The sequence below is a fragment of the Lotus japonicus genome, chromosome 1 (assembly GCF_012489685.1).
Source record: "Lotus japonicus ecotype B-129 chromosome 1, LjGifu_v1.2".
NCBI lineage: Eukaryota > Viridiplantae > Streptophyta > Magnoliopsida > Fabales > Fabaceae > Lotus > Lotus japonicus.
The window spans coordinates 136504997-136532893 of NC_080041.1; the positions used below are offsets into that span (position 1 = coordinate 136504997).

At 35.7% G+C, this 27897-nt stretch overlaps 5 protein-coding genes across 8 annotated transcripts; 2 read left to right on the plus strand and 3 right to left on the minus strand.

Moving 5' to 3' along the window:
• The first annotated feature begins 1231 nt into the window (after positions 1–1231).
• LOC130731408 (ethylene-responsive transcription factor ERF023) lies at positions 1232–3945 on the plus strand. Of its 2 annotated transcripts, XR_009016668.1 has the most exons (3): positions 1232–1851; positions 3080–3382; positions 3523–3945. XR_009016668.1 is itself a non-coding variant. In XM_057583697.1 (2 exons), the coding sequence occupies exon 1, from the start codon at positions 1274–1276 to the stop codon at positions 1811–1813; it is 540 nt and encodes a 179-aa protein (XP_057439680.1). In that variant the 5' UTR covers positions 1233–1273; the 3' UTR covers positions 1814–1851; positions 3523–3945. The 2 variants fall into 2 exon arrangements, 1 of the variants encoding a protein (XP_057439680.1); XM_057583697.1 differs by lacking the exon at positions 3080–3382 and having other exon boundaries at positions 1233–1851.
• Positions 3946–11480: 7535 nt separating this feature from the next.
• LOC130731407 (auxin response factor 18-like) lies at positions 11481–16033 on the plus strand. Its single transcript, XM_057583696.1, has 14 exons — positions 11481–12073; positions 12349–12467; positions 12564–12671; positions 12768–12824; positions 13042–13194; positions 13298–13382; positions 13643–13733; positions 13817–13981; positions 14096–14209; positions 14297–14369; positions 14466–14613; positions 14698–15269; positions 15413–15600; positions 15699–16033. The coding sequence occupies exons 1-14, from the start codon at positions 12025–12027 to the stop codon at positions 15826–15828; spliced, it is 2052 nt and encodes a 683-aa protein (XP_057439679.1). The 5' UTR covers positions 11481–12024; the 3' UTR covers positions 15829–16033.
• A 1336-nt stretch (positions 16034–17369) lies between these two features.
• On the minus strand, positions 17370–19383 carry LOC130731409 (uncharacterized protein At4g00950). 2 transcript variants are annotated; one of them, XM_057583699.1, is made up of 2 exons: positions 18615–19383; positions 17370–17776 (listed from the first exon to the last, which is right to left on the minus strand). In XM_057583699.1, the coding sequence occupies exons 1-2, from the start codon at positions 19135–19137 to the stop codon at positions 17763–17765; spliced, it is 537 nt and encodes a 178-aa protein (XP_057439682.1). In that variant the 5' UTR covers positions 19138–19383; the 3' UTR covers positions 17370–17762. The 2 variants fall into 2 exon arrangements, with proteins under 2 accessions (XP_057439682.1, XP_057439681.1); XM_057583698.1 differs by having other exon boundaries at positions 17415–17776; positions 18598–19373.
• Positions 19384–21783: 2400 nt separating this feature from the next.
• On the minus strand, positions 21784–24001 carry LOC130731410 (uncharacterized). Its single transcript, XM_057583700.1, has 3 exons — positions 23778–24001; positions 22579–22661; positions 21784–22111 (listed from the first exon to the last, which is right to left on the minus strand). Exons 1-3 carry the CDS (start codon positions 23854–23856, stop codon positions 22082–22084), a joined length of 192 nt encoding a protein of 63 aa, XP_057439683.1. The 5' UTR covers positions 23857–24001; the 3' UTR covers positions 21784–22081.
• Positions 24002–24634: 633 nt separating this feature from the next.
• Positions 24635–27499, minus strand: LOC130731411 (uncharacterized). 2 transcript variants are annotated; one of them, XM_057583701.1, is made up of 3 exons: positions 27331–27499; positions 25601–26409; positions 24635–25365 (listed from the first exon to the last, which is right to left on the minus strand). In XM_057583701.1, exons 2-3 carry the CDS (start codon positions 26380–26382, stop codon positions 24879–24881), a joined length of 1269 nt encoding a protein of 422 aa, XP_057439684.1. In that variant the 5' UTR covers positions 26383–26409; positions 27331–27499; the 3' UTR covers positions 24635–24878. The 2 variants fall into 2 exon arrangements, with proteins under 2 accessions (XP_057439684.1, XP_057439685.1); XM_057583702.1 differs by having other exon boundaries at positions 27308–27499.
• Between the last annotated feature and the right edge of the window lie 398 nt (positions 27500–27897).

Here is a 27897-nt window from a genome sequence, read left to right on the forward strand (position 1 = left end):
TTTCATATACAAATCTTTAAAATAATTAAAGTTGAAATTAACATAAAATGATATTTTTATTGTAATTAAAAATGCAAATTCATAAAAAAAAATGCTGATTATTGCAATGAAAATGTAATGTAAATAGAAAAGTGATAAAGACGATTATTCATGGGATGCATAAAATAGAGGTCATTTTCAGTGCTCTACAACTATATGTGCTAAATAAACAAACTCAAGAGGTAATTGGACAATTAGATGACATATGTCAAGAACAATGACACATGGGCTTTGTGGTGTTCATATCATATATATCATTATCAAACAATTTAAACCCATACTCTCACCCACCTACCAAAAAGCCCGATAGCTAAAAAGGTTAAACACTCACCCTGATCCCGTGCATGTGATGTTGTAAGCTCAGCCTTTGAAAGCAAACAAGCATGGTAGGGGCACACCCGTCATTGTCATCAAAGGTTGCCCAATAACACAGCTGGTGTATTGATTAATTAAATATTAGTAATTTCGTACGTTCCTCTTCATGCCGTGCGTCTCACGATCGAACTCATTATTATATGGTTTGGTTTTGGTCCAACTTTTTCAATTTATATTTCATATTTCCTTGTCAATGCAGCTTTTTGTTAGCTAGAAGGTCCAAATCATATAATATGACCCTTTTTTTTCTGAACAAGTAAAATCAGTTCCTATCAGCATTTGTTTCTTCAATCTGTTCACTTTGACTAGCAGCTCCATTTTCCACATCACGAAATGATTCTACTATTATATGGAATATAAATAATTTTCTTAATGTTTGTCTTGATTTCAACAAAAACCTTACCAACTTAATTACCACCAAAAGATTGATGTAGTGAAACATGAAAGAGTCACATACATGATAAGTTATAGATTTGAACTTCAACTAGTCACTTTAATAGATGAGAATACGTCTTATGTAATTTTTCTTTGCGTTCGACAGTTTTCTTTACCATATACCGAACATAATCCCTCATTTTAAATTACTGCCTTGGGTTGACCCCGCGCGTAGTCATGCGTGAAATATGTCATCTGTAATTATACGCTGGTCCTTTATTTATGTAGAATATAGAAAGTGTTACATTGTAACCTATTAAGCCCCTGAAACTTTTCGTGAATAGACCAAATATATCAAAGTTTTATCTGAATCTTTGGGGTATTTACGTAATTCACAATGGCTAGTGACTTTAACGTCTTCTGAAGCTTATAAATGTTCGACACACTGACAGTGCCGCAACGGCCACCAGTGTGGAAATTGTGAATGGACCAACAACCACCACCGTGCCCCGACGATAATGTGACCGCCTCAGCCGCTGTGAGAGGCGGCACGCGCCACCCGGTGTACCGCGGAGTACGGAAACGGCGGTGGGGCAGGTGGGTGTCAGAAATTAGGGAGCCACGGAAGAAATCGAGGATATGGTTGGGGTCGTTCCCGGTGCCGGAGATGGCGGCGAAGGCATACGACGTTGCCGCGTACTGCCTCAAAGGGCGGAAGGCGCAGCTCAACTTTCCCGACGAGGTGGACCGACTGCCGGTTCCGGCTACCTGCACGGCCAGAGACATTCAGGCGGCTGCGGCTAAGGCGGCGAGCATGATGTCGAAAGCCGCCGGTGAGAAAAGCAGCATTGCGACCGACGGAGACATCGGAGGCGGCGATGATTTCTGGGGTGAGATTGAGTTGCCGGAGCTAATGTGTTGCTGGAGTTCTCCGAGCGGGTCATCGTGGAATTCCTCCGGTGACACCACGGCGTGGCCGGAGGTTGAGCTTTTGCCGCTGCAACCCTTCATGGCGTGTCTATAATCTGCTTGTTTTAATGCTGCTCAGTGGTTGGTAATTTGGTATGTTTCTTATATATAAATATATTTTGTTGTTATATTATATGTGCCAACTCTTTGTGTTGTCATAAATAAATAAATTGCTTTATAGTATTTTTATCAAAATGCTTTCATTTTGTTCTGGGTAAATGGTCACTTTGGTCCTTGAAAGTGTCAACCGACTTCACATTCGTCCTCGAATGAATTTTATTCAGCTCGCGGTCCCCCAAAGTGGCAAACGTCCGTCACTTTAGTCCTTGACGTTAAAAAACACTAACAGACGTTAACAAATTCCTTTTTTATTTATTTTTATCTGGAAATCATTAATTTAAATTTTAAAAAACAAATTAACTAAGAAATTGAATCCTAATCTCCTTCTCATCTTCTTCAGATTGTTTCTTTTTTCTTTCATCTTCTTCTTCAATCCATCCATCACCAACTTCACCATATCAACACATTAAAAAAAAAACCTTCATCCTATCATCTTCATCAGATCATTATCCTCTCCCATCATCTTCACCCAAATTCAGAACCCTTATCCTCTACCATTCATCTTCATGGTCAACTCTGTTTATGTTCCCTCCCAGTCACCTGTTTATGTCTCTGCATCTCTATTTCTCATTCACCATCTAAACCCCCCAAAACCCACGCTTCTGCCACCATCAAAGTTCACACCTTTCATACAAAATCAACAATTGCAGGTGGGTTTATCTTCAAAATCACACAGGCACAACGTTCAAGCACATTCCTACACTTTTCTCTCTCTCTCGCTCTCGATCTGGGACCAGTTGTTCTGGGTTTATGTTTGAATATGAGTTTCACCTTCAAACCCAGATGAAACCTTGAAACTCAGATCTCAAAATCAGATCTACATCGTAACCCATTTTGGTTGAGGTTGAGAGGAGGAGGGTTTTGAGGTTGAGAGGACGAGTGAGCAGAGGGTGGAGCGCGTTTGTGGGGGAAAGGTGGGGCCAGAGGAAAGAGTCATGGTGGCGTGTGCGGTGGTGGCGGAGGACGATTGCGGTCAGTCGCTGTTCACACTCTTCTCTTCAAGATTGTTATTTCCGGGATATTGGGGGATGAGTGGAGATGGGGAGAAGGAAACGGTGAAGAAAAGGATTTTGAATCTGGGATCTGGTTGGGAAGAAGATGAATTTTAGTGGAAGAAGGAATGAGTGGAACCTAATTTTTTATTGTGGTTTTGAAGAAGTTTGAAACTGTTGATTGTGCTCACTGATTATGCTTTTCCCAGGTCTTATGGTGTTGGTGTCAAGCTTGGTGCATTCTTTTTCCGTTTTGCCGAGAGGTTTTGAGGTGCAAATTGATCACTTGGTATTTAGGGGTTTTTGTTCTCTTGGTTTGCTGAAGAATTCTTGCACGTTGTGGTTTAAGTGGAGGTACCAGATTAGTAACTTACATTGTTGCTCCTCTTGTTCTTTTCATGGCCTAAAAAGCTTAGTATTATTGCCCATGAAGCATAGTATTGTTGATTATTTCTGGGTGAAAGAGGTATGGGGTGATTGGAGGTGGGGGAGGAGAAGAAATGATGAAGAAGGTTATTTTGAATCTTAATTGCACTTTTCTGCTTTAATTAATTAGATTTTTAGTTCAATTGTTATTCTAGTTTAATTAAATGATTTTTCAATTTTGAAAAAAGGAATTTGTTAACGTTTGTTAGTGTTTTTTAATGTCAAGGACTAAAGTGACGGACGTTTGCCACTTTGGGGGACCACGAGCAGAATAAAATTCATTCAGGGACGAATGTGAAGTCGGTTGACACTTTCAAGGACCAAACTGACCATTTACCCTTTTGTTCTTAAGCATCTCAGTCTCAGGCACATTATATATACTTTATTCTTTAATAAATATTTCTTTTGGTAAGTCATTTAAAATGGTTAAGTGTCCATATATATTTTGTCTTTTTTTCTACTTCTTCTTTTCCAGCTTCCTTACCAATATTATGTGTTTATGGCTTTGAGTCCTCTATAATTGTGTATAGGTTTTTTGGTTTACTAATTGTGTATAGGTTGCAACAAGTCTAACAATTTATTCTTCAACATTCTTACTGAGGTTATACAAATGAAGTACATGATATGGATGTAAAAAAAAAATTTCTCATCTTAAATCATGGCCCTTGAGTCGTGGCTATATCATGATCTAGGCATTGTGACACGTATCATATGTTCTGTTACAATTGTCGAGCTATCTGGTGATAGTTATGATGATAAATATTTAAATTCTGATAATCATAAATTGTGTATTCACATATATATTAAGCATGTGCTAATTAATTAACATAAGAGCAAATAGTTGAAATTAAAGCATCTTTTTTTTTAGCAATAGTAGGTTCTATCTCGGGCTATCAGTCCAAAATATATTAAAGTTGAATGATGAACTTCCCTAGCTTAAGCGTTAGTTTACCTTGATGATCTATTAGCACTCATATTTCTTTTTCTTTGGTGCCAAAAACACCTACTTTTTGTAACTTTGATTTACAAAAAAAATGAAGCTAACACACTACTTCAAATATAGCTAATTCCCTTAACCCGTCCAAAACATTGATAGTTTGAAACTTTGAATTAATTAAACCTATGTAACTGCCTATTAATCTATGCTGCATGGTGGGTCTCAAATCCAATATAACAAAATCATTATTGATCATTTTTTCTCATCAAATTGCTAATTTGACTTACAATGATGACCTCCATTAAGAAATTCTTCTTAACTCTAACATCAAAGCGTTGATACTCCTCTATAAAGAACTCTTGATGGAAAGGCTACACAACTAAAATACAAGAGAGGAGAGGGTTGAGATCGTAGTCATGTAACAATAACCTTTATTTCCATTCATCAAGGACTCCAAAAAGATGGATCCAGAAATTTATTGTTGTGGGAGCAATGTACTCACTTAAATTTGTAATATGAAAACATAACATATATACTATTATTAAAAATTAAAAAATACATCATAACGTGGGAACACTCTACTTTGTGGGAGCATTTTTTAATGTGTGGAGCAACATAACACTTAGTGTCTCAATACCCATAAGTATGCATTTTTTAAATCATGTGGGGCAAATGCCCCCACTATGGTACGAACTTGCATCCATGCCTGCAGGACTCTTAACTTACTTAACAATCATAATTCAGCAAACTTATCAAATGGATTTAAGCTCAAGGTCAAGGTCATTGTCATTTTTCGTCTTTTATATTTTCATTTTTGTATTCATAAATGAATCACCAATGAGTAAGAAATATATGAAAGTAAATAAAGATTATTATATTATTAAATTATATGTGTTTCTAAGTTATTGATGATTTTTTAAAGAAAAAACTCCTTTGACTGTTTATTTAATAGTTAGAATTAGTATAGTTAATTTAGTTATTTAAATATATTATTTCATCTGTATCACAAAGATTATTGTTTACAAAGATTATTGTTTTAGTTATTTTTTTTTTAGAAAACCAATGTATTTGTTTCTAATTTTTTTTCGTTTATACCCACATTTAATAATTTTTTTCTCATTTATCACTTTTTATATTAACTAACCACAAATTTTCTCTATGACATTCATCTATATTCAATGTAAAATTTAATGGTTGCATACATATTAGTAGTAAAATTAAATAGGAGTGTGCCTATTAAAAAAAATAAAATTGGGGTCTTTTAGTAATATTATACTATTAATAATTATTATCTTACTCTTTGTACTACAATCTTAAACTATCATGTTTCTGAAATGGAGATAGTATAATTTATTACACTGAAAATAATTAAGCTAGCCTGTATTTTTTTTAGGCCAAGTTGCCTGTAATCTTTTTAAATTTTTTTTTTTTTTGCCTGTAATCATACATATCGGAATCTACTTTGGGAAAAATTATATTCCATAAGATAAAAAGGTTCTTACAAGTTGCTTAAGAACATAAGACCATCATTAGAAAATTTATTAATATATTACCGTCACGGCCATGATATATGCTTAGGACAATTGCATTGTATTGTAATATTGTTTTGGTGCGATATGTCAATTCATTTCGTACTAGCAAGTGTTTTCCCATATCTTTTCCTGGGTTCTCATGGCAATGATGATACTTTAATTAGCATGTTTTTTTTTTAAGTGATCATATATTAAAATCAAGCTATAGGAGGCATAGAAGTCAAAACATCCTGAGCCACAACATGAAAAGCACAATCTGGAACTTCTTCTACCCACACCATATCAACGTAAGTAGAAGCGTTCCTAGCCCAACAGTCAGCTGATGCGTTACCAGAACGTCTTACAAAAGATAAAGTAAAAACATTAAAACCATAAATTAAAAAGCGACATTCGCTAACAGTTGTAGCTAGAAAATAAACACCCTCCCTGCGAGATTTCCACCAATTAAAAAGCTGCAAGCAATCAGTTTGGAACTCAACTCTCCAAAAATCCAACTCAATAGCCAAACGAAGCGCCCATCGGAAACAACCTGCTTCCGCCAAGAGAGGTGATAGAGATGTCACGGGATACGCCGTCACCGATGCCAAGATCTCACATTCATAGTTGCGGGCCACCATACCATACCTGAAGCTCTTCCATCCTCAAATGTAGCATCAAAATTAACCATGAACACACCTTGGGTAGGCCTTCTCCACGTCGCGAGCTGAACCATGCGTGAGGGATTCTGTTCATGCAAGGCCGCGCGCGGATGTCGCAGCAACCTTTGTGAGCGCTGCACCACTTCCAAATGAGAGAAAACCTTGCGCTCAAACCTGCCTTTGTTCCTTGCTTCTCATAAAGTGTAGCACAATGTCTGTATCAGCCCAATAAAATCAGCATCACCATCATGTATCATCGCCACCCAGAACTCTGTCAAACTGGAGAATTAGCATATTTAATTACCAGATATATCATTTATTCAATGAATCTAAAATATTGTTTTTTTGCTTATAATAGTGACCGAATGGTGTATTTAGAAGCACTACTATTACCAAATACAAGAAGTAATTGCACGCCAATTCCATTGTGAATTTTGGAATTTATAATCATAAATGAGGCAAATGATAACTCAAGTAGTAAGAGTTATATGATATATAGATTGAGTGGGAGACGACCAGGAATCAAACAAATGGAAAGTGCAATTTATCTTTCAGATGTTAAAAAAAAATGGTTGAGCGTTGCTCCGATTGCTCTTAAAAAAGGTTAAGACACTTTTAGCAATATTTAGAATTGTCTTGTAAATTATAAAAATGAATTTCAGGAGATGATACGACATAATAAGGCAAAAAAATATGAAAACCCACCATTGTTGAAGCTTTTTAATTTTTAAGTAAAAAGTTAAATGATGAAGCTTTTTCCAAATAAGTTGTAGAGACATCACCTCTACTCTCCACTATTTCTACCATCTCTGCCACTACAACCGTCCACCACCTCCATCGTTGTCACCGCCATGACCACCGCCTCTATTGCCACCACCACCACCTTCATTGCCACTACCACTATCACATCCACTACTACGACCACCCTTCACCACCACCACCTTTACCACACCTCCACCATTGTTGCCACCTCCACGACCATCGCCACAACCACTGTTACCGCCACCCCTCCACCTCCACCACCACCACCACCTCCACCACAATTGTTCACCACCACCATCATTGCTGCCGCCACCACTTCATTGCCACCACCACCGCCACTTCCACTGCTACCGTCACCCTCCACCACTACTTCTACCATCACGTCCACCACAATTGTTAACCACCATCATTGTCACCGCCACGACTACCATCATCACCACCACCTCCATTGCCACAAACACCACCACCTTCATTGTCACCACCACCATTATCTTCATTGCTACCACACCTTCCACCACAATCGTTGACCGCCACCATTGTTACTATCGCCACCACCACTATCGCCTTCGGAACCACCACCACTACCATTGCTGCCAACTCTTCCTTCATAACCCCCACTGCTATCGCCTCCACCATCACCACCACCGCTAACAACCACTGCCACTGCACCAGTGCTACCTGACCCTCCACATCACGTCGCGTCAACCACCCAATGTTGTGAATTTACTAACTAATAAATACTTCATCCGTTTCAAAATAATTGTCCACTTATAATTTCAATGAAGCATTAATTGATGTTTTTCCATATAATCAGTGGCGGATGTTATAAGGGACTAGGAGAGGGCTCAGCCCTCCTATTGTTCTTTAAAAAAAATTACATATACTACTATCAAATAATATTATAATTTATGTTATAAAAAATCATGAAAGAAGTACATATAGCTAGTAGGTGATTGTGTGTGTCACTAAAAGTTTTGCATAGAGTTCGCTCCACCAAAGCACTTATTCAGAACTTGAGAGAAGATGGATGAGATAATTTATTACAAAGTGTGAGATCTTTTTGTGAAAAACATGATATTGAGTTCCTGAATTCAATGCTTCTTATGTAGCAAGACATGGACGCTCTCATCACAAAAAAGGACATTACAATTGAGCATTACTTTATAGTTGAAGTATTTTTTTGTTACAATTGATAAGCTATGCAATGAGCAAGCAATGTAGTTATTAACTCTAAGCTATGCTTTGGTTCCTAAGGATTCTTACAAAGCTTTTAATATTGATGACATATGCACTCTTGTAGACAAATATTACTCCATGGATTTCAATGAGTATGAGAAGATTATTTTGCGATTTCAACTTCAACATTTCATTGTTGATGCTCGTCAGGAATCAAATTTGCAGAATTTATCAACTATATAAGAATTGTGTACATGTTTGACATCAACAAATAAATCAGATGTGTACTACTTGATTGATCGATTACTTCGTCTTATCATGACTCTTCCAGTTTCTACTGCTACAACTGAAAGATTTTTTTCAGCAATGAAAATAATCAAAGACTAAGCTGAGAAACAAGATGGAAGCTGATTTCCTAGCTGATAGTATAATAGTTCACATTGAAAGAGAGATTGCGGCAAGTTTCAGTTCTGATTCAATTATTGATGAATTTAAGTCATTGAAGAAGCGCAGAGCAACACTTTAATTGAAGTTGACTCTTAGTTAATTTCTTTAATAGTATGCTCATTTTACATTGCACTTAAATTTTCAATTTATGATATAATATTCACATGTATAACTTATGAATTAATAGTAACATTGACCCTTCTATGTATTTTGGTCAAGCTCCGCCACTACATATAATGCCCTTAAAAAAAACAATAAATGAAAAGAGATAATAATACACTTTAAATGGTAAAATAAGAGAACAAATATTATTTTAATTTTTAAAAGTTAACAAAATTAATTGCAATCCTTAATATGTGTGTATCATTTATAAGTGAACACTTATATTGAAACGGAGGATGTAACTTTTAAATTAAAAGTAGCTTTTAAGTTATAAAAAATAAAAATAAAACTGACAAACAACTTTTTCTTTTTTCTAAAAGCTATCATTTTTCACTTTTGCTTAAAAGTAACTTTTAAGACAAAAAAAGTCAAGGAAAACACTACTTTAATCTTTCATTAAAATTTAGCTATGTTCAACTTTTTTTTTAAACTAGCTATGTTAAACTTAAAACCAAACATACACATTCTATTATTTGCTCTTCATATGAAAGTGAAATGTAGATGTGTATGAATTAATGTTATTTTATTCTATCTCAATCAATTATTACAATCTATCTATATATATATATAAGTAAAGCACACTTGAACCATTACATTAAATACATTAGTAAAGATTGTATGTATTATAATGCATTAAGTAATGACTAATTATTATCTTTGTAATAAGTATATTAAATAATAAGATTAAAAACTGAAAAACAAATTGTATTGTCAAAAGCTATTCAAGTACCCACATTAAATATTCACAAAAAAGACCTATATTCAATAATAATAGTTATAATTTAAAATAATAACTTGAGTTGACAAATATTAAGAATTAAAATTAATTAATTATAAATAAAATCGATTTAAAATTAATAAATATTTTTTATTAATTAATTATTGATAGTTAAAATTATCATAGAGTAATTTTTCTATTTAACTACATATATGATGATGAATAAATTAAATATATTAAAAACTAAGTTAATTAAATTAGGAGATATATATTAAATATGTTATGCATGCCATGTTAGTTATAAAAAATATTAGAATAATTTAATTAAATTTATTTGTCAAAATAGTTTAATTTTAAAATTTTGATTTAAAATATGTTTTTTAATAATATTTAATATGAGTTTATAACCTCCTATGAGGTTTATTATTGTTGCACTCATCTACAATAGACTAAAAATTTAGTATGCAATGAAGTATTTAACAAACTTTCTAAATGAAATTATATTTGATATAGGTACAATATTTCTTCATTGATAAACCATAACAATCATTTTTAAGCAACTTTCACTTTTGCACATTATTATGGAACACGAGTTTAAGAATCTTTTTAACTAAGTCCTTATAATTTATTTGTGTTAACCACATGTATCCTCTACTGAGGGAATCATGTTCTACTTAAGTGTAGTGAAAGTTAAAGGTCTATCATAAAGTGCATTCCTTAAGGAGAGAAATCTCAGGAATTCAAAGAGTTGATTTTAACCATTGTAATAGACATTCATTAGGTTGAATGACTTGTGTTTTCAAATTGTCTTATGAGGTTTTATAATTTTTTACTTTCAATAAAACTATAAAAATTTATCGAATAAGATAAATTATTATCTTAATTCATAATTAAGTTAAAAAATATATGCTCTTACAAACTGCATATTAACTAATTAAATAATCATTATGCAATAAATAGTATAATTTTTATGTGTAACTAAGAATATGTTTCGACATTAAACTTTCATTATCACACTTCCCATAAAGTTTCAACTGAAAACACTACTTTCATGGCCAAAACATGAAAGCAAGAGATAAATACCACTTTATAAAAGCCTTTTTACTTTTAGAGATGATTTTACACAAACACGGACTAAATTATTCCGCTCTAATTATATATTTTCATCATTTTACTTAATTATGGAGTGCATTTCTATTTAAACATATAATCACGAAATAAATTGAAAATAATTTTTATTAAAGAAACATAAAATATTAAATATGTGCTTTAATATACTAAAAAATTAACTCAAGAGGGGTAGCTCTGTTAGCAACGCAAGCTGAGCGTTTGTAAAGAGCTTTCGGGTTCGATCCCCACACAATACACTCTAGGGGAGGATGAAGAGCCTTAATTGTGACCAAATCTCGAATCTGTCGGTATATCCAAAGGGTGACCAGTACAATAAATTTTTTATTCAGCTTCATTAGTTTTTTTAGAAAGGAGAAAATATATTAGCATATTAGCAAAAGCTTGAGAGCTACACTTAAGCAGAGATTACAAACAACCTGGATGTATTAGCACCAAAAAGCTTCATTAATATAATTACATTACATATATTTATCATATTCTTAATTATATACTATTTAATAATTTTTCATATTACATGAATTATTTTTACAAATAATAGACACATAACTTAAAAACAAACCCGTGCGTTAGGGTTTAATTTCTAGTGTACGGTAAAAGTAAAAGAATCGCATTAGCATCTTCTTAAACTCTAATTGAAAACGCAAACAAAAATATATAGTTTAATATACCAATAAGAGTGGTTTCCACCAACAAAGTCATGGCCAATGAATTTCAAAGGCTCTCCAGAACCAGAGGACCAGACAAGTGAGAGAGAAGATAGCAGCACTGTGCAGTACAGCACATTATTCTGAGACGCGCAGCGCAGACAGTAAAAGCAGTAGCAGCCTTTGGAAATTGTTAACGTCATGGATTCAGCTGTAAAAGCAGAACAATCAACCACAGTGACACCAGCAACACCAAAGTGATCAGGGATTTTGTAACCGAAACTTGAAGAACCAGCCCCATGATGGCATAATTCTATACCATACATTCTAGAAGCTGAATTTCGGGGACGGTTCAAGTTCGTTACAGAACACAACAAGTGAAGTGACGGCGAAAGTAAAGGACAAGACAAGAAACTACTCTACTCGTCATCATTATTCATTATCATTACTAGCTAGCTAGCTCGGATCATATAACTGTCTTGTCTGCGCGCGCCGGGTTATCTCTTCTCTTTATGGCTGCTGAGCTATTATGACCTTCAGCTCTCTCTTTTCTGTTTCTCATTCTTCTCTGTGTTTATTGAATGGCACATCTGAAGGGTGCTCATCTCAGAGGCACGACGGAGGAAACAGGTCAATGGTCGAATTCCATGGTGATTGCTCTGTTTGGTTATTGAGAAAGTGGGCCACACAAAACGAAATGTCTGCGTTTTTTCAATAAAAACTGTTAATAGTGTTGTTAACGAGGATTCAACAACGTGGGGTTTTATTACTTTCTCAGAAACCACGCAGAGCATTAGGCTGGCTCTTCATTCTTCTTCTTCTTCTTCTTCTTATTTCCTTGTTTTTACATTCTTGCTCTTTCAGTTTCATCCAAATTTGTTTGTTTTGATTTTGTGTTTTGTTAGGTTTGGGAGATGATGATCAGTTGGATACAGAGCTATGGAAGCTCTGTGCAGGGCCTCTGGTGGATGTTCCTCGTTCTGGGGAGAGAGTTTTCTACTTCCCTCAGGGCCACATGGAACAAGTACATGCTCCTTTCATATCATTTTCGTTCTCCTTTTGCTGTTTTCAGGTTCTATTTACTTTCAATTTTTAGTCGTTTACACTTCCCCTTCTGCAGTTGCAAGCATCAACTAATCAGGAAGGGAACCTGGACTTAAACCAGCAATTCCCTCATTTCAATCTCCCATCCAAGATTCTCTGCCGCGTTGTGCACATTCAGTTGTTGGTATTGCTATTGATTCCTTCTGTTGTTTGTCCTTGTTTGCAATTGCTTGTTAACATGGTGATTCTGTTTTTATCATAAAGCTTTGTGAATTTGTAGGCGGAACAGGAATCCGATGAAGTTTATGCTCGTATCACTTTAATTCCAGAATCAAATGTGAGAATATTTGTGTCTCCTATCCTTTTCTGCATTAATCTTTATCTGTTTAGTTACACAGATGAAATTTCTGAACCCAATTTCCCCTTTAATAATCAATGTAAAATAAGCTTGTTTCTTATTTTGTATGCATTATGGTTTCTACTAAAATAAGCTTGTTGAGCATTTTTGTTAAGAATAATCCAAATGTTCATTTTGTGGTCTTTTTTTTCTTCAGCAAAGTGAGCCGACATGTCCTGACTCAACTCAACCAGAGACCCAAAAACATAAGTTTCACTCTTTTAGCAAGATATTAACTGCCTCTGATACTAGCACTCATGGAGGATTTTCAGTTCTGCGGAGGCATGCTACCGAGTGCCTACCTCAATTGGTATTTAGCTCTCTGAGTTTCCACAACCTGTGGTTCAATCTGTTTATTTGATGAATATAACTTTTTTATCATCATTTTGATTATTGCTATTTGTAAATACTAGGACATGACTCAAGCAATCCCAACTCAGGAATTGGCAGCTAAGGATCTTCATGGTTTTGAGTGGAAATTTAAGCATATATTCAGAGGTAATTTGGTTTTGATATTCTATGTCACCCTTGGGGATTTAAAATCAATTCTCGAGGGAGAAGCATATGTAGCTCATAGGTGCCAGAATTGATTCAGAGGAAAAACAAGCTGATCCAGACATGCTATTAGTAGCATATTTTAAGTCCAGATGAATGAATATCATGGTTAGCATAAGATAAGGAAAGCTAAGGAACTGGCACAACTGCTATATTGATGGACACTTCTATCCTCCCTTCTTTTACTGTAATAATATGATCAGGTCAACCAAGGAGGCACTTGCTTACAACTGGCTGGAGCACATTTGTCACATCCAAAAGACTGGTTGCTGGAGATGCCTTTGTGTTTTTAAGGTATATAAACTATAAAGTGTGTTTTTGATACTAGGTCTCCTTCTGTGGCCATTTGCACTTTGATCATGACTTGACTCTTGCAGGGGAGAGAACGGCGATCTGAGAGTCGGTGTTAGGCGTCTTGCCCGGCAGCAAAGTCCTATGCCTTCATCAGTAATATCAAGCCAGAGCATGCATCTTGGAGTGCTTGCCACTGCTTCCCATGCTGTTTTGACTTGTACCATGTTTGTGGTTTATTACAAACCTAGGTTTGTAAATATCTTGAATTTTGTCTTAGATCTCATGAACTTTTAGTTATAATTAAAATGTAACTGGTTAGTGGTTATGCTACTCTTTATCAATGTGCCTTTTGCTACATTCAGGACTAGCCAGTTCATTATTGGTGTGAACAAATACCTGGAGGCTTTGACCAATAAGTTTTCAGTTGGAATGCGTTTCAAGATGAGGTTTGAAGTGGAAGATTCACCTGAGAGAAGGTATCTCTTGTGAATAACCATAACATCAAGTGTCATCTTATATTAAAGTTGGTCATTTGTTAGATTATTGCTTGATTATATGGTCAGGTTTTCTGGTACTATTGTTGATGTTGGGGATGTATCTCCAGGATGGTCAAACTCTCAGTGGCGTTCCTTGAAGGTTTAACTTAGACCTAACCTAAATATTCCCATCTGAATTCTTTTTCTGTCAATTTTAATTTTTTAATTTTAGCATTTATAATCTTTTGCTATTTAGGTTCAATGGGATGAGCCAGCATCAATTCCAAGGCCAGAGAGGGTTTCCTCATGGGAGATAGAGCCTTTTGTTGCTTCTACTACTTCAAATGTCACCGAACCATTGGTAAAGAGTAAAAGGACTAGGCCTCCTGAGGTTTCATCTTCTGGTAGGAGAGATTTTTTTACCGAAGTTCTATTCTTAATGAGTTGTTTGTTTGTATTGACTTAAATTATGTGCTGGCTTGATGCAGAAATTGCTCTCAATTCTCCTTTTTCAACTTTCTGGTATCATGGACCATCCTTATCCCATGAGCCCACACAATTAGGTGGTGCTGCAGAACCCGAAAACAACGAAAACCGGGTTGTACGGTCTTTGAAGGGACAGAGAGAAATTAATGGCAATCCACATTTGAATCTCTCTTCAAACTTTATTAATCCTGAACCCAAAAACAACAAAGATGTTGCAGCATTATCATCTGCCTGTGGTTATTATCCTGTTTCATCTAGGCCAAATGATGGTTCAGCACATGATCAAGTGGAAAGTGGTAAAAAGACAGAGAATTCCATGGATTGCTGGGTATTTGGAGTTAATTTGACTACCACCTTTCCTAATGTTGACAAAGAACTGGGATGTCAAGTTATTATTCCTAGTGGTCCCAATGATCCTCTTCCTATTGCTGCATGTGAAACTGAAACTGAGGGTGGTCACAATCCCAATTATTCAGTGTCCAATAAGGAGCAGAAGCAAATTATTTCTGATGCTTCACTCAATGAGAGGCAGAACAAGCAGGTCTCTATACCATCCTTGAGGACTAGGACTAAGGTACATGTTAAGCCTAATAATGTAGAACTAAAGAGAAGGGTGATATAATTATTTTAACTTTAGTTCAAAGTTCAATACTTTGCTGATATAACACTGTATCATATTTTTTTTATGGATGATCAACTCTTTGGTTGTTTGAGAAGGTGCAAATGCAAGGCATTGCTGTTGGTCGTGCTGTTGACTTGACCATGTTGAAAGATTATGATGACCTCATAGATGAGCTTGAGAAGTTGTTTGATATTAAGGGAGAGCTTCGAGTGCAAAACAAATGGAATATAGCTTTTACTGATTATGCAAATGATATGATGCTTGTTGGTGATCATCCATGGCAGTGAGTGATTTTGAGTTTTGACACTGGTGGTTGCACTTTCAATTTTACCTGTTTCATTAAAACTAGAGTTTAATTTTCCTTTTTCCATTTGATTGCAGGGAATTTTGTACCATTGTGAAGAGGATTTCCATTTATGCAAGGGAAGATGTGAAAATGAAATGCAAGCATTCTGGTTCTTGGTCTGAATGTGAAGAGACTTTGTTGAGCCAAGATTCACAGACCATATAATTTTAGTTCTTCCATGTCTAATTGCTTGTCTGAGGGTAATGGACTTGTTTAAGTGGACTAATAGAATCTTTAAGTTTATTTTAGGCACTTTATGCTTGTGAATACCTTGTTTTTTTGTTGGAGGTAGCACTATCAGCATGTAAACATGTATGCTTTTTGTTTCTCTTGGATTGTTTGTCTCTAATGGTTAGGCATGTTCCTTGAATGTTTGTTTTTTCCTAATTCTTGGCATATCATTTAAATGTCTGTGTTGGGTAACGACTTTAATTTATTTTGGTTGAAAAAAACTTATACATGGAAATGCACTTGTCTTGTGCATCAATAAAATAAGAAAATTTGGAAATCATTTATTTTTCATGAAGATAGTGAAAACCAATCTAAATTAAGTTGGTCAAAACAGCTAAATCTAAGTGGGACCTTGTGTGATTTCCCGTAAGTGTTGAGCCAAAAAGAAGTAATATGATTGGACCTAAAAAGTAAAACAAGCATTTGATAGGTAGCAGATGTCAAGATTGGAGCTCTCAGCAGGATCCTCTCCAGAAGCTGTCACGTTCAACCATTCATACGCTGATTTGATGGAGTAGCACCCATCCATCTTCTCCATACGCACAAAATTATCAACATTGAAGTTCAGCATAGGCTTCAGTAGCAGCCATTACCTCAGAAGTTGCTTGTAATAACAAAACATCAATACAAAAAAGTCATGATAAAACGTAAAACAAGAATAAGTAAGTTTCAATCTTCAAATTATTTCGAATACTCCAACATCTCTCTAAGGTCAACATCATGGGCTTCATTATCGCTACCATCATCATCAAATTTTTCTTCCTCATATAAGAGAGATTCTTCAACATTATGATCAATGTCCTCTGAAACTAATTCAATGACATCGACAGTATCCTAACCCTCGCCATCAATTTCATTCTCATTGGCTTATTGCCAAGAGATTGTTGAACATTCTCCTTTACTTCTACCTCTTCAATTAGTCATTCATCCGCTCATCGCCAAAGTCGTGTTGGAACATCCCAACAGAAATTGTGCGAAGGTGGTTCTGAAAGAGGTTGTTCTTTGTGAGAGAAGAGGGGGTTGATCTTTGTAGTGAGAAATCAGAATGGGGGGAAGAGAAGAAAATCCCAATAGGATACTCATAATATCTAAAATGTCTATGTTCCAAATATTTTTTTGCCATCTCACCATGTGTATGATCTGGTGTACTCACTAGCAATATCATGAGATTGGGCGAGTTCAACAGTGATTGCTAAAAAATGAGTTTATATTTGAGATATCATGATTTTGCACCTTAAACTCGCAATCTTATACGATATTATGAGATATCACTCGAGATTTTGACTACCATATTTGTCACAATATTGCTTCAATTGGATTGTTGGTGTCTGTTATATTTTACACACATGGAATTGCTCGCTATTTATCATGGGCTTGAGTTAGCTTGGAGTAAAGGATTTAGACAAGTTTGTTGTTTTTTAGTCTCGGCATGCGATTACAGTGATGGAGGATATTAAGAAGTTGCTAGATAGACATTGACATGCAAAGGTTAAGCTTATTTTTTTAGGGGAAGGCAGACATTGCATCATTTGTGTAGCTTACTAGTGTACCCAGAGGCAATTGCAACAACATTGCTACACAGTGACAGAGATACCTCCTCCTAATACGACCATAATTGATAGGTTAAAATTTCTGTACAAATTAGCACACGCGAAAGCAAAAATTCACACAAGAAACGGGTTCTGTCTGCCACTTTCTATCATGCAGACACTCACAGTCACGTCACAAAGAAAATGTACTACAGCTGCACTGCTGACAAATTATTTGTGGCCAAACAATGGTATGCAGAAAAATCTCAGAGCCTGAGGGCACTCCCATCTTTCTTCAACTTTTTACTCCTCCATGATGGAACCACCTGCTTCATGCCCTCACGGATACTTGTCTGCCAAATGCAACATTACAAAATATAATTAACCATTTGCATTGTAAGCTAATAACACATCTTACCGACACTACTAACACTAACACAAAACAATGTAATGAGACACAAGGCACATAACTTTGGTGAAACACAACCCTTCAATTATTAGAATTATTATATTTTCACTCATAACCCCCTTCAGAAATATCAAAAAAATATTAAAAAGGATCTTGCAGCAAGGATCTAACAGCAGTGTGAGGAAAATCCCAAATGTGATCTAATTATAGCTATTCCACTTAAAGAAAAAGAAAGAGAATAGGTGAAGTCCCTCATTGTTAGAATAGAATCTCAATTCCTCCCAAAATAATTTATAGTCAAACTCAAACCAGCTATAGATTCATGGACCAGGTAGAAGGTCTGGTCCAAATAGACAACCAGTGAAGCTTATAATATGTGTTGATTCACCACTTATCCTATCATAATCAATTCCCCCTTACAAAAGCTACTTTGTAATTTGATAGTTTCTACCAAATCCCTTGTATACATGGAAACTGCCAGATTTGTAAACATGCTTAACTCTTCAGCCACGTGAACGCAGGCTAGATAGAAATGGCTATAAAACTAAAATCTTATGTGGATTAGACTACAATTTTCAAGTAGCTAGCAATGAAGTGAAACTAAAATGTGAAATTAAAGTGCATGAACAAAGTGCATGTTTAGATAATAGAAACCACGGTGAGCCAAAATAGAAGTGAACTGAAACAACTTCTCTTAACTATTGTGGTTGTTCACCGTAATTTTAACTTCACCGTGGTTTTCCTCAACGTATCACTAAATCTTACCCAAAAGCGAGACTTGCCATGGGGTAGGCTAGAACTAGAAGTGCTCCCAGAACATTTGATGAGCTTGTTGTGAGTGTCTGCAGTGGCATCAGAAGATGGAAAGACATGACTACCTCCAGCAACCTCTCTTTTGACCTTGAAGGCCTTTTTCCTCCAAGAACCAAACCACCGATCAGTGTCTTTGACGAGAACCATAGGTCCAAGCAGCCCTTTATTGTCAGCACTAAAAGAAGAACCATAACAATTGTATCCTTTGCTCATTTTAAAAGATGGAGAGCGGAATCTGGTGCTGGCCACATAAGGAGAGGGTGTTAGCAACCTTGGAGGCAGAACCAAGCACTTGTTGTCGAAGGTGATGAGTGCGTTGCAAAGTTTTGGCTTTCCAGGCTCTTGTTCCCAGCGAAATGGGACTGCAGCTGAGGTGTTTATAGGAGGTGTTAGCATCCCTGATCGCTCTGGTGACTGCATTTGCGTTGCTGGAACAGAGAACAAGGTAAGCTTTAGCATGCTGCTCTGCTCATGCTCTGCCTCAGATCCCATGACTGGCTAGCTAGTCCCTCACTTTGGCTTTGTTTTCTGAGATTTTAACAGGAAGGGATATCTATCAAATAGAAAAATGATCATTTGGTGTGTAACACAAGTGGAAGTGAATTAGTTGAAGTTGGTCTTTACATATAAGGAAAGAGTGAAAATGATTAAGTGAGAAAATGGGAAATGATTGGTTCACACTCATTCCACTCACACTACACGAGAGATATAGGAATAGAAGAGATGAAAGATATAAAGTGTAATGCGAGAAAATAAGAGAAATATGAAGAAAAAGTAGGAGAAAATTGAATGAAAGAGAAAAAAAAGTGCGAATATATCAACGTTTGTGAGAAAATACGTATGTAGTATATACTGAATAGTTTGTGCAGTGATGGGGTACAAATTATGCCATGATTGGTCTTAATTGGCATTTACCTCGTGTAACTTTCACGGACCGATAACATTCCAATATTTCATCATTTCACCAATAACAGTGACTGGTTTGTAGTTTTCTGAGTATCATGATTGTTACGTGACGACAAAAATGGTACTGGTATGAGTTGATCCACCTGCATATAATTAGCAAAGATGAATTATGCATAGCGAAACTAAAGTTGCAATGACAATGTGGCGTAAATATGTTTGAGGGTTAGAATTTGAACCAGTGAAATGCGCTTTGGATACCAAATTGGTGTAGTTGTGGAGCATGGACAGGGCACAAACTAGTTGGATTTGGATTGACAAAATGACACGCCCTGTTTGCCACCAAATCCCATTATATTTTCTTCACAACCAGTAGGCTTAACGTTGACTATAATTGTCAACCATTAATGGTTGTTGTTGGTTCGAACCAGTGGCGGAACTTTGAGTTGACATAGAGGAGCCAAACAATCTGAAAAATTCATTTATATATATGCTACTTCATACAATTGATTATTTAAATGATATGTTATATAGATTGTTTGAAACTTTGACTTGTTTCATAGTGTTACGTGACAAGCTAAGTGACAAATTTTACCAAAAATAAAAAACAATATTTCTTTTATGTGAGTAACTTGTACATTTTTATTTATTAAGTATGACAGTATGAGATTTGCGTTTTAGTTGCTAGACTCTTAGTACAGAACATTTTCCTTAAAAAAATATGATCAATTTTATAGATGAGAGTTTATAGAATGTTAATAAGACTTTAGTGTTTTCTAAAATATAGAAGGGTACCGGTAGTGATGAAATTTTATTAAAATGGTAACCTCAAGTAGTTTATAAAAAAAAATCAAACTACTGAAATAAACTCATCATTTATTAAACACTTTAAAAGAGCTTTTAAACTATCAAATAAGTTTTATACTAGCTAAAAAGTCTTCTCAAACATAGCCTTAGGATTTGAACCAGTCGGTTGTGAAACTTATCTTAAGCTTTAATTATGGTATTTTAGGTAAGCTTTATATATAGTTAGTTGTGTTTTTATGTGATTTTAATGATTACTTTTGTATAAATTAAAACACCTATGTACTTGAACTAATTTTTTCATAAATTTTTTATTTTGCTGATATTAAAATATTGATTTTATATATATTTAAGACTATTTTGGCCCCTTCAATATTTTTGGTGAAGTTCCGCCACTGGTTCGAACAAGATGGTGTTCAATAGAACTTGTATATGTCAAAAGTTTTGGTAACACTGAGCTAAATTTCAAGCCATTACTGTGTCCCAATAGTCACGCCCATTTTTTCAGAAGAATAATAGAAGAGAAGTGATTCTACTGATCCTGAGTTACCAGGTAGTGAATATGGATCCTGCTACCGACAGTCGGGTGAGGAATAAAACGAAAATCATGCTTAGAAATTGTATTGAAAAGGTTTTTCTAATGAAATTTTTAATGGAAATATCTAACCTCAAGTGCACAAGTCAATAAAGCATGAGAAAAGCATTTTAGTCACATACAAAAGTTGGCCCCTCTTAGCATGAATAACCTTATGGAAAATGTTTCTACAACCCAAAAAGGAACGACAGGTGTCAAACAATGCAATCTCTCACATCGGAGAGCCAAACAAACAATGCAATCCCTCACCAAACTGGAGGGCCAAACAAACGAATTACCATTGTCAATTGCCATGGGATGCCGAAGAAGAGGAAGAAAGAAGAACAGTCAAACCAATGCCCAAAATTCATACACCAACAAGAGGGAAGTGAATGTTGTCATAGAATGTCCATGTTAAGATACACGGAAGAAAATCAAGGTGAATCCATAATTGCATTGGACAGTCGCAAAAGCTAATAAAAGTAGCTTCTCCCCACGGTATGGCATGAAAATAGAGATAGAAAGAAAAATTAAGTGTGGAGTGAATTCACGATAACAGATGTTCAGTCACATGTATTTATAATTGAGTGTTTTTGGATAACCGATTGCAACAAATTTTTATCACAGACCATGAAAAAATTATATCTCAGAATAAATGCAATTGGATGTCCAAACATAGCCTAGATCTAATATTAAATGGCTGGAGATCTAAGAATTGTGCTGGCATATCAAAAACCCATAGAAACAATTTTTGGAAGAGGAATGCTAACATCAAACTTTGTTTATACTCCTCAATATACTCTTCATTATTGATCTAGTTTTGAAGAGTCTAGCATGTTTATCTGGTAGATGATACATTTCAAACATTTTGTTGGCGTTTTCAAAATAAAATCACAAAGAGATAACATTCCCTGTTTCAGAAGTCACATTTGCTAGTATAGACAAAATATTCAAGCGGAACTTAAATTGACATTCAACCCAATTCCTAACCTAAATATGAAATGAAACCACTGAATGATGCCGGAACAGATATATCGTAGCAAAAGGAAGCTGAATCCAATATCTAGTATTCAGTACTCTTATTTCTCTCATACTGATAATGCAAATAAGTTCAAACAAGGAGGTTGGCAACTTTGCCCTTGTATCTCAGGGAAATCACTTTTTACCAGTCATACCTGCAACCACCTGCAATGATGCAAGACAGCAATATCAGGAAACCATAAATAAGGGTTTAGCAAGTGCATCTGATAACACCCTTCAAAATAAGCATTCCAACTACTGATGGTTTGCTAAAATCTATCAAGAAAGTTTAAAAACTGGACTTCGTTTCGTCTCAAGTGTATTAGTTGACGAGTGGGGGATGGTTTTAAAAATTCAGCTGCATACACTGAGATTCTAAAACTCGTTTGTTTCAAAACAACCTTGCACTAAAGGCTCCTATTACTACCGAAAGAAAGGGACCAAGTGATCTCTGTCCTAACAATGAATAAAACTTGGTATTCAGAATCTTAAGAATTCAGGGCACAACACCACCCAACAGGAGTTAGTATGAAGACTATTACTAGTGATGAGACTGAATATTAAACATTCATACAACATAATAGATTCAGAACACAAATACAGTTAGTTCCAACAGCAACTGCAACACTCACATCGTTTAAAGCAGGTTGAGGAGCTGGCTTGGTTCCCTGATATGAATCCAGCATGGGCCTCACAAAGGCTGGAAGAAAAAGTCCTGCAGAAGATTTCACAGCATAATAAATGAAGAGGCTGTCAGTGGGAAATGACTGTACCCAGAGTGAAATAAGTTCAAGTAACGCACCATGTAATTAAGCACTTACTACTTAATAACTGTTTCTTACATTAAAGCTGTTACCAGAAGAGCTTGACAAGCTTTTTGAAAAAGAAGTCATAGGTAAGTCATATCTATTTTTCTAGGTGAATCAAACACTTGCTAAAGTGTTTATAAACTTCAAAAAACCTCTTCCAAATGCAATCTAATTTTGAGTAAACTCATGAAACAGCATTATTGGTTAAAGGAGAACCATAATTAATAAAAAAAAGAAGCTATACAACAGGAGGTAAATTTCTTACTAGGATATCTGCCCTTTTGAGCACCGATTGAGGAAGCTAAGATAAAAAAACCAGGAACCAATAAAGAAAGAACTCTCTATGCATTTACTTTTAGCCCTAATTTGAAAGAGGTATTCAATAAGCAATTTGAATTTATTCATGCCTATCATGTAGTCTTATCAAATAAAAGCTATCGAAGATTGCATTAAAGCTTATATCAGAAGAGTTTATTCCATAGCTGCTTATTCATTTTGACAAGCTTGTTGAAAAAGTTGTTATAGGTAAGTCATATCTATTTTTATGGGTAGATCAAACACTTGTTGAAGTGTTTATACAATAAGACAAACCCAAATAAACTTGAGAAATCCTCTTCCAAATGCAATCTAATTTTGAGTCAAAATTCAAAAATTTTCATGATTAAAATCATTAAAAGTGTAATGGCAAAACTTGAGATCTCATACGGCTGGTTGCAGTGGAAGATAAGAACCGGTTTTTGAATTTCAGAATGGAAAATGTAGCAGAGGCCACAACCAAATATCTTTGTTAGTGTAATTTATCATATCAAATACACCAACCATATAACTCGATTAGGCTGGTGATACTAACGAAGCTAAGAATGAAGATGCCTCAAGTCTAGGGTATCAGAAAATCGAATCGATTATATTGGAAAAAAGCAATTCAGAAAATCAAATGCAAGTAAACAAGCAGTAAATCGTAATTATATGAAATTAATCGAATTGGGGCTAAGGGTTAAGAGTAATGAGGTTTGGAGAGATACCGAAGCCAGCGATGAGACAGGAAGCGGCGACTACAGGCTGTTGAACAACGAACATCTTGAGGTTCTCCATCACTGCCATTCCGAGATTTCTTCTCTAAATTCTTGTTTCTTCTTCTTCTCTGTTCTCTTCTCCTCTCTTGTGTTGTGTCAGGAATCTTGTTTTTTTTTTTTCCTTTCTAATCTCTTTCCTATGTTTCTCAGGCCCACAGCAAGGTTTAAGCTGGGTTAGAATCAGGCCCAGCAAGCTCGCAATTGAATATACACGGTGACCGATATTGATTTTTTGCGACGGAAAAAAATCCATCCGTCGCAAATTCCTTAACAGCGTACTTGAGATGGAAACTAAATCTGTCACACAATTTTCGCCATCTTCTTTGCGACGGATAATAAGTCCTTCACAAAATACCCGCCATCTTTTTTGCGACGGCATATACATCCGTCACAAAGTTCATGTCAGCGATTTTACGACGAAGATCTTGTTCAAGATCTTCATGTTTGCGACGGAGTCTTAATCCGTCACAAAATCCTTGTCAGGGAGTTTGGGACGGAGTACAGTTCCGTCACTACTGTTTTCGACTTCTGGTAAACCCGTTTTAAAATCCTTGTATTGTGAGCAAGGTGAATTTAGAGAGGGATTAGTTCCGTTGCAAATTTCATCATTTATCCTAAAGCACCCGTTCATAAATCTGTGACGGAATCGGTTTCTAAGATTCATCGTTAATTCCATATCAAAGGAAGGATTTTATGACGGATTAATTTCCCGCCGCAAATAACCTATGTTAGTAAATTGTTTTAAAACTGTATATTTTTGGTGAATGGCTTTATTTTTTACACTAAAAATACATAACACACATCTCTTCAACCAATTGATACTGGCAGAGCTAAATATTTAACAAGAGCTCGACTTCACAGAAGGATTTATGTACATCATCTCAATAACATATTCATTACAAAACTACAACCCAGATATACAACAAAGGAATAACAAATCTACAAAAATACTTACACATCGGATAAATTAAAAGGGGCCTCTCTTTTCCATGTTAACCATTTCCCCTTGTTGCTCATGACAAGCAGGACTATGATCCAAATGATAAAGAACTATGAACGAGGTAACATCCAACCCACTGTCCATCCTAAGAGCAAGCCTGCCCCAACAAGACCGAATCCTAAAGCAATGGCAACAGCATATGTTGTTACATCACATTTTGGCTTAGCTAGCGCTTCTTGTTTCGCATTGCAAAATTTCTGCTTTCTTTTCCGTGAGTTCCGACCTTCATTAGACAACCATGGAAGACCCACTGGAAAAAGTGTAGGGATCTGCTGATCTTTATTCTTCATCTGACTGCAGAGAGTTTCCAGCTGCAGCAGTTGAAACCATTGCTTATATGCAAAAAGTTGTGAAGCCTGTTTAAAAATGAGTTTAACAATGTGATCTTTCTCTGCGAAAGCTTGTTTTGCAGCTTCCTCTGCTTCCCTTGCACGTGTTTGAGAGTGACACAATGCTTCCACTAGCTGAGCTTTGCCGGCGTCTCCCTCAAAATGAATTTGTTGGCTCTCTCTAACATCCTCATGTGTAGGGGTATAACTGCAACCAAGTTGCAAGTCCAAACAAATATTAAGCAAATCAAAAAGACAACATCTACATGAATTCTACAAACTTAGAGCTATGAGAAATTTTACCTGCAGAATTAACACCTATTGTAGAAAATATGTCATTCCATATTTGTAAACTTCATTCGACTAAAGATTTTGAGAGTAAACTTCACCTACTTACTACTTAGGCCACTAATGCAATCATCTGACATAAACAAGAAAAATACCTTGATGATTTGTCAGAAGCAAAATATGAAAGCCCTTCATTGGTAGAAGGCCCCTGCTTCCTATGCATTAATCCAGAATCTAAACTTCCCCGTGTATGAGTTGTCAAATTTGAAATACTTCTGAATTTGGCTTCCCGGTCATAAGAAGCTGTCTTCATTTTGTCATCACTAATACTAGTACAAGGGTGTCCACTATGATGCTTCTTTTTAGGTGGAGGAAGATCACAATTCTCGATATGGTTGAGGGATTTTTGTGAAACAAAGGAAGCTAACTCATCTCTATCAGTAGTCCGCCACCATGGCCCGGCCTTATCACCTTCAATCCATGAATAATCTGATTCCGGGGAAAAATCATTTGTTTTCTTGGAGGCCACAGAGCAGCCAATAGAATCAATCTCCATTTTCTCATGTTTTTCCATCACATCCATTACTTGAGGATTCTTATCAGATGTTCTATTTTCTTCACTAGCCGTCAAAGTTTCTACCTCACCCTCCAATGCATTTAACTGTTCATATGTTAAACCCTTTTCATACCCATAATTAGGTTGCAAGTGCAACCACCACTTAGAGTCATGTGATAGATTGGAAAATGATGATTTCCTGTTAAAATGGGTGACATTAACAGCAGCACGATCAGATTCATCTGCTGTACTAGCAGGTCCAGCATCAACCAAATTTGATGTTGCACATGAAGCCAATTTGGGAGCGTGTTTTGCATCTTCCTGGACAAAGCAACGATTAGCAGTTCTCTGCCACAGAACTCTTGCTTCTGCTGCAGCCATCACTTATCTATTCTTTCTTCATAATTTCTGAGTGAAACAAAAACAGTTAGTTAAAAACATCTGAATCCATTGCAAGGTAATTATGCATTATGCGTGACAAAGTAGAAACTACGAAAACACAAAGAAGATAGCCTGTAATTAGTTTACCACCAATGCATTTCTAACAAAAAAAATATAATTAAAAATCAAAACATTGAAGCACATAAGATTTGCACTGCAAAAGTAAATAGAAAAGTTTAATAATTTTAGAACTACGCAAAAAAAAAGGAGTTATATCGTAGAAGATTAGAAGTCTAAAGCCAAAAGTTCAAACAAACAGTATGGCATTTTAGGGACATGCTTATGGCTGATGAGTTACTTCTGATTGTCCTTAAGGTTATGCTTTTACCATTAGGGGGGAATATATAAATGCATTTAGTCCTTATCATGTACCAATACACACTTTTCAAAAAAAATCATGTACCACTACACTTTCATTTTCCACCTACTCAATCATGCAAAAGAGTTTGCTTGCAAGAAAAAACCTGTTAGCCTTCTTTCTTCAGGGAAAGATAAGCTAAATGTCCAAATATCTACTGCCCCAATTATCAGAAACTATCTCTTGAGGAGTAAATCGTCAAATTCCCGGAAAAGGATCGAGATGCGAGGTTTAAAGGGGCAGGGGAGAGGGATTATTAGGTAACATGGAAATTGAAAACACTCATGCATGACAGTGCTCTCTCAGAGCAACACAGATCAAAACGGTTAAACCCAACCATATTCATAACAAAGCATAAAATCAATCAACACCCCTGTGAAATCAGAAAATTGAACATCGAACCAGTCATAACATTAAAAGATCAGACATACATGCAAAAGATGCAACAAACAAACAAAAAAACCTTGCATATGAAAAGTATAAGACCAACAAAACAGAGTATATTACAAGAGAAGATTGAGTGAACAAACCAAGAGAGAAATTTCCAGATCAAGGTGAATGGGTTAGGTTATGTGTGTGCAATCCAATCCAATCCTGTCTTGTTTTTTCGCTTTCGTTATCATTACTCTCTCTATCTATGCTGACGGTTTTCACACACAGACTTTACTTTACTTAGTTGCAGGGACAAGGAAACAACAACTGAATAAGATTACTACTACGACGTCGTTTTTGCATTATCTATTATTCTTCTGACATACTAAGTCTTTGTCAAATGGTTGGCCTGTGCTCAGCAATAGTGGGTCCATCACAAAAACCAAATCTAGGAGAGTATTATATGATGCCTCTATCTAGTGACACGTTGCAAAGTACGAAAGAATCAATGGCTGATAGCTTGTCCTCCTAGCACTCATAAGATAAGGAGAAGTATGAACTCTATCTCTTATTTCATAATAGTACTATAGAAAGACATTTTTGTTTAGTAATTGATTTCTTCATTTTTTTAAGGGACACATAAGAAACCAGCTTCTCATCACCAAAGGGCCAAGACCATGCCAACTACCATCTTGGCCTGCACTTATAAATAGCTACTTGCAAAT

Coding starts and splice junctions, on each gene's coding strand:
- LOC130731407 (XM_057583696.1), top strand. CDS start 12,025: ATGGCACATCTGAAGGGTGCTCATCTCAGAGGCACGACGGAGGAAACA. Junction 13,982..14,095: donor GTGGTTTATTACAAACCTAG/GTTTGTAAATAT, acceptor TGCTACATTCAG/GACTAGCCAGTTCATTATTG. Junction 15,270..15,412: donor CCTTGAGGACTAGGACTAAG/GTACATGTTAAG, acceptor TTGTTTGAGAAG/GTGCAAATGCAAGGCATTGC.
- LOC130731409 (XM_057583698.1), bottom strand. CDS start 19,137: ATGGGATCTGAGGCAGAGCATGAGCAGAGCAGCATGCTAAAGCTTACC. Junction 17,777..18,597: donor ATGGCAAGTCTCGCTTTTGG/GTAAGATTTAGT, acceptor TGCATTTGGCAG/ACAAGTATCCGTGAGGGCAT.
- LOC130731408 (XM_057583697.1), top strand. CDS start 1,274: ATGGACCAACAACCACCACCGTGCCCCGACGATAATGTGACCGCCTCA.
- LOC130731410 (XM_057583700.1), bottom strand. CDS start 23,856: ATGGCAGTGATGGAGAACCTCAAGATGTTCGTTGTTCAACAGCCTGTA. Junction 22,662..23,777: donor CTGTCTCATCGCTGGCTTCG/GTATCTCTCCAA, acceptor AATCTTCTGCAG/GACTTTTTCTTCCAGCCTTT. Junction 22,112..22,578: donor CTCAACCTGCTTTAAACGAT/GTGAGTGTTGCA, acceptor GCATCATTGCAG/GTGGTTGCAGGTATGACTGG.
- LOC130731411 (XM_057583701.1), bottom strand. CDS start 26,382: ATGGCTGCAGCAGAAGCAAGAGTTCTGTGGCAGAGAACTGCTAATCGT. Junction 25,366..25,600: donor GCTTCTGACAAATCATCAAG/GTATTTTTCTTG, acceptor ACTTGGTTGCAG/TTATACCCCTACACATGAGG.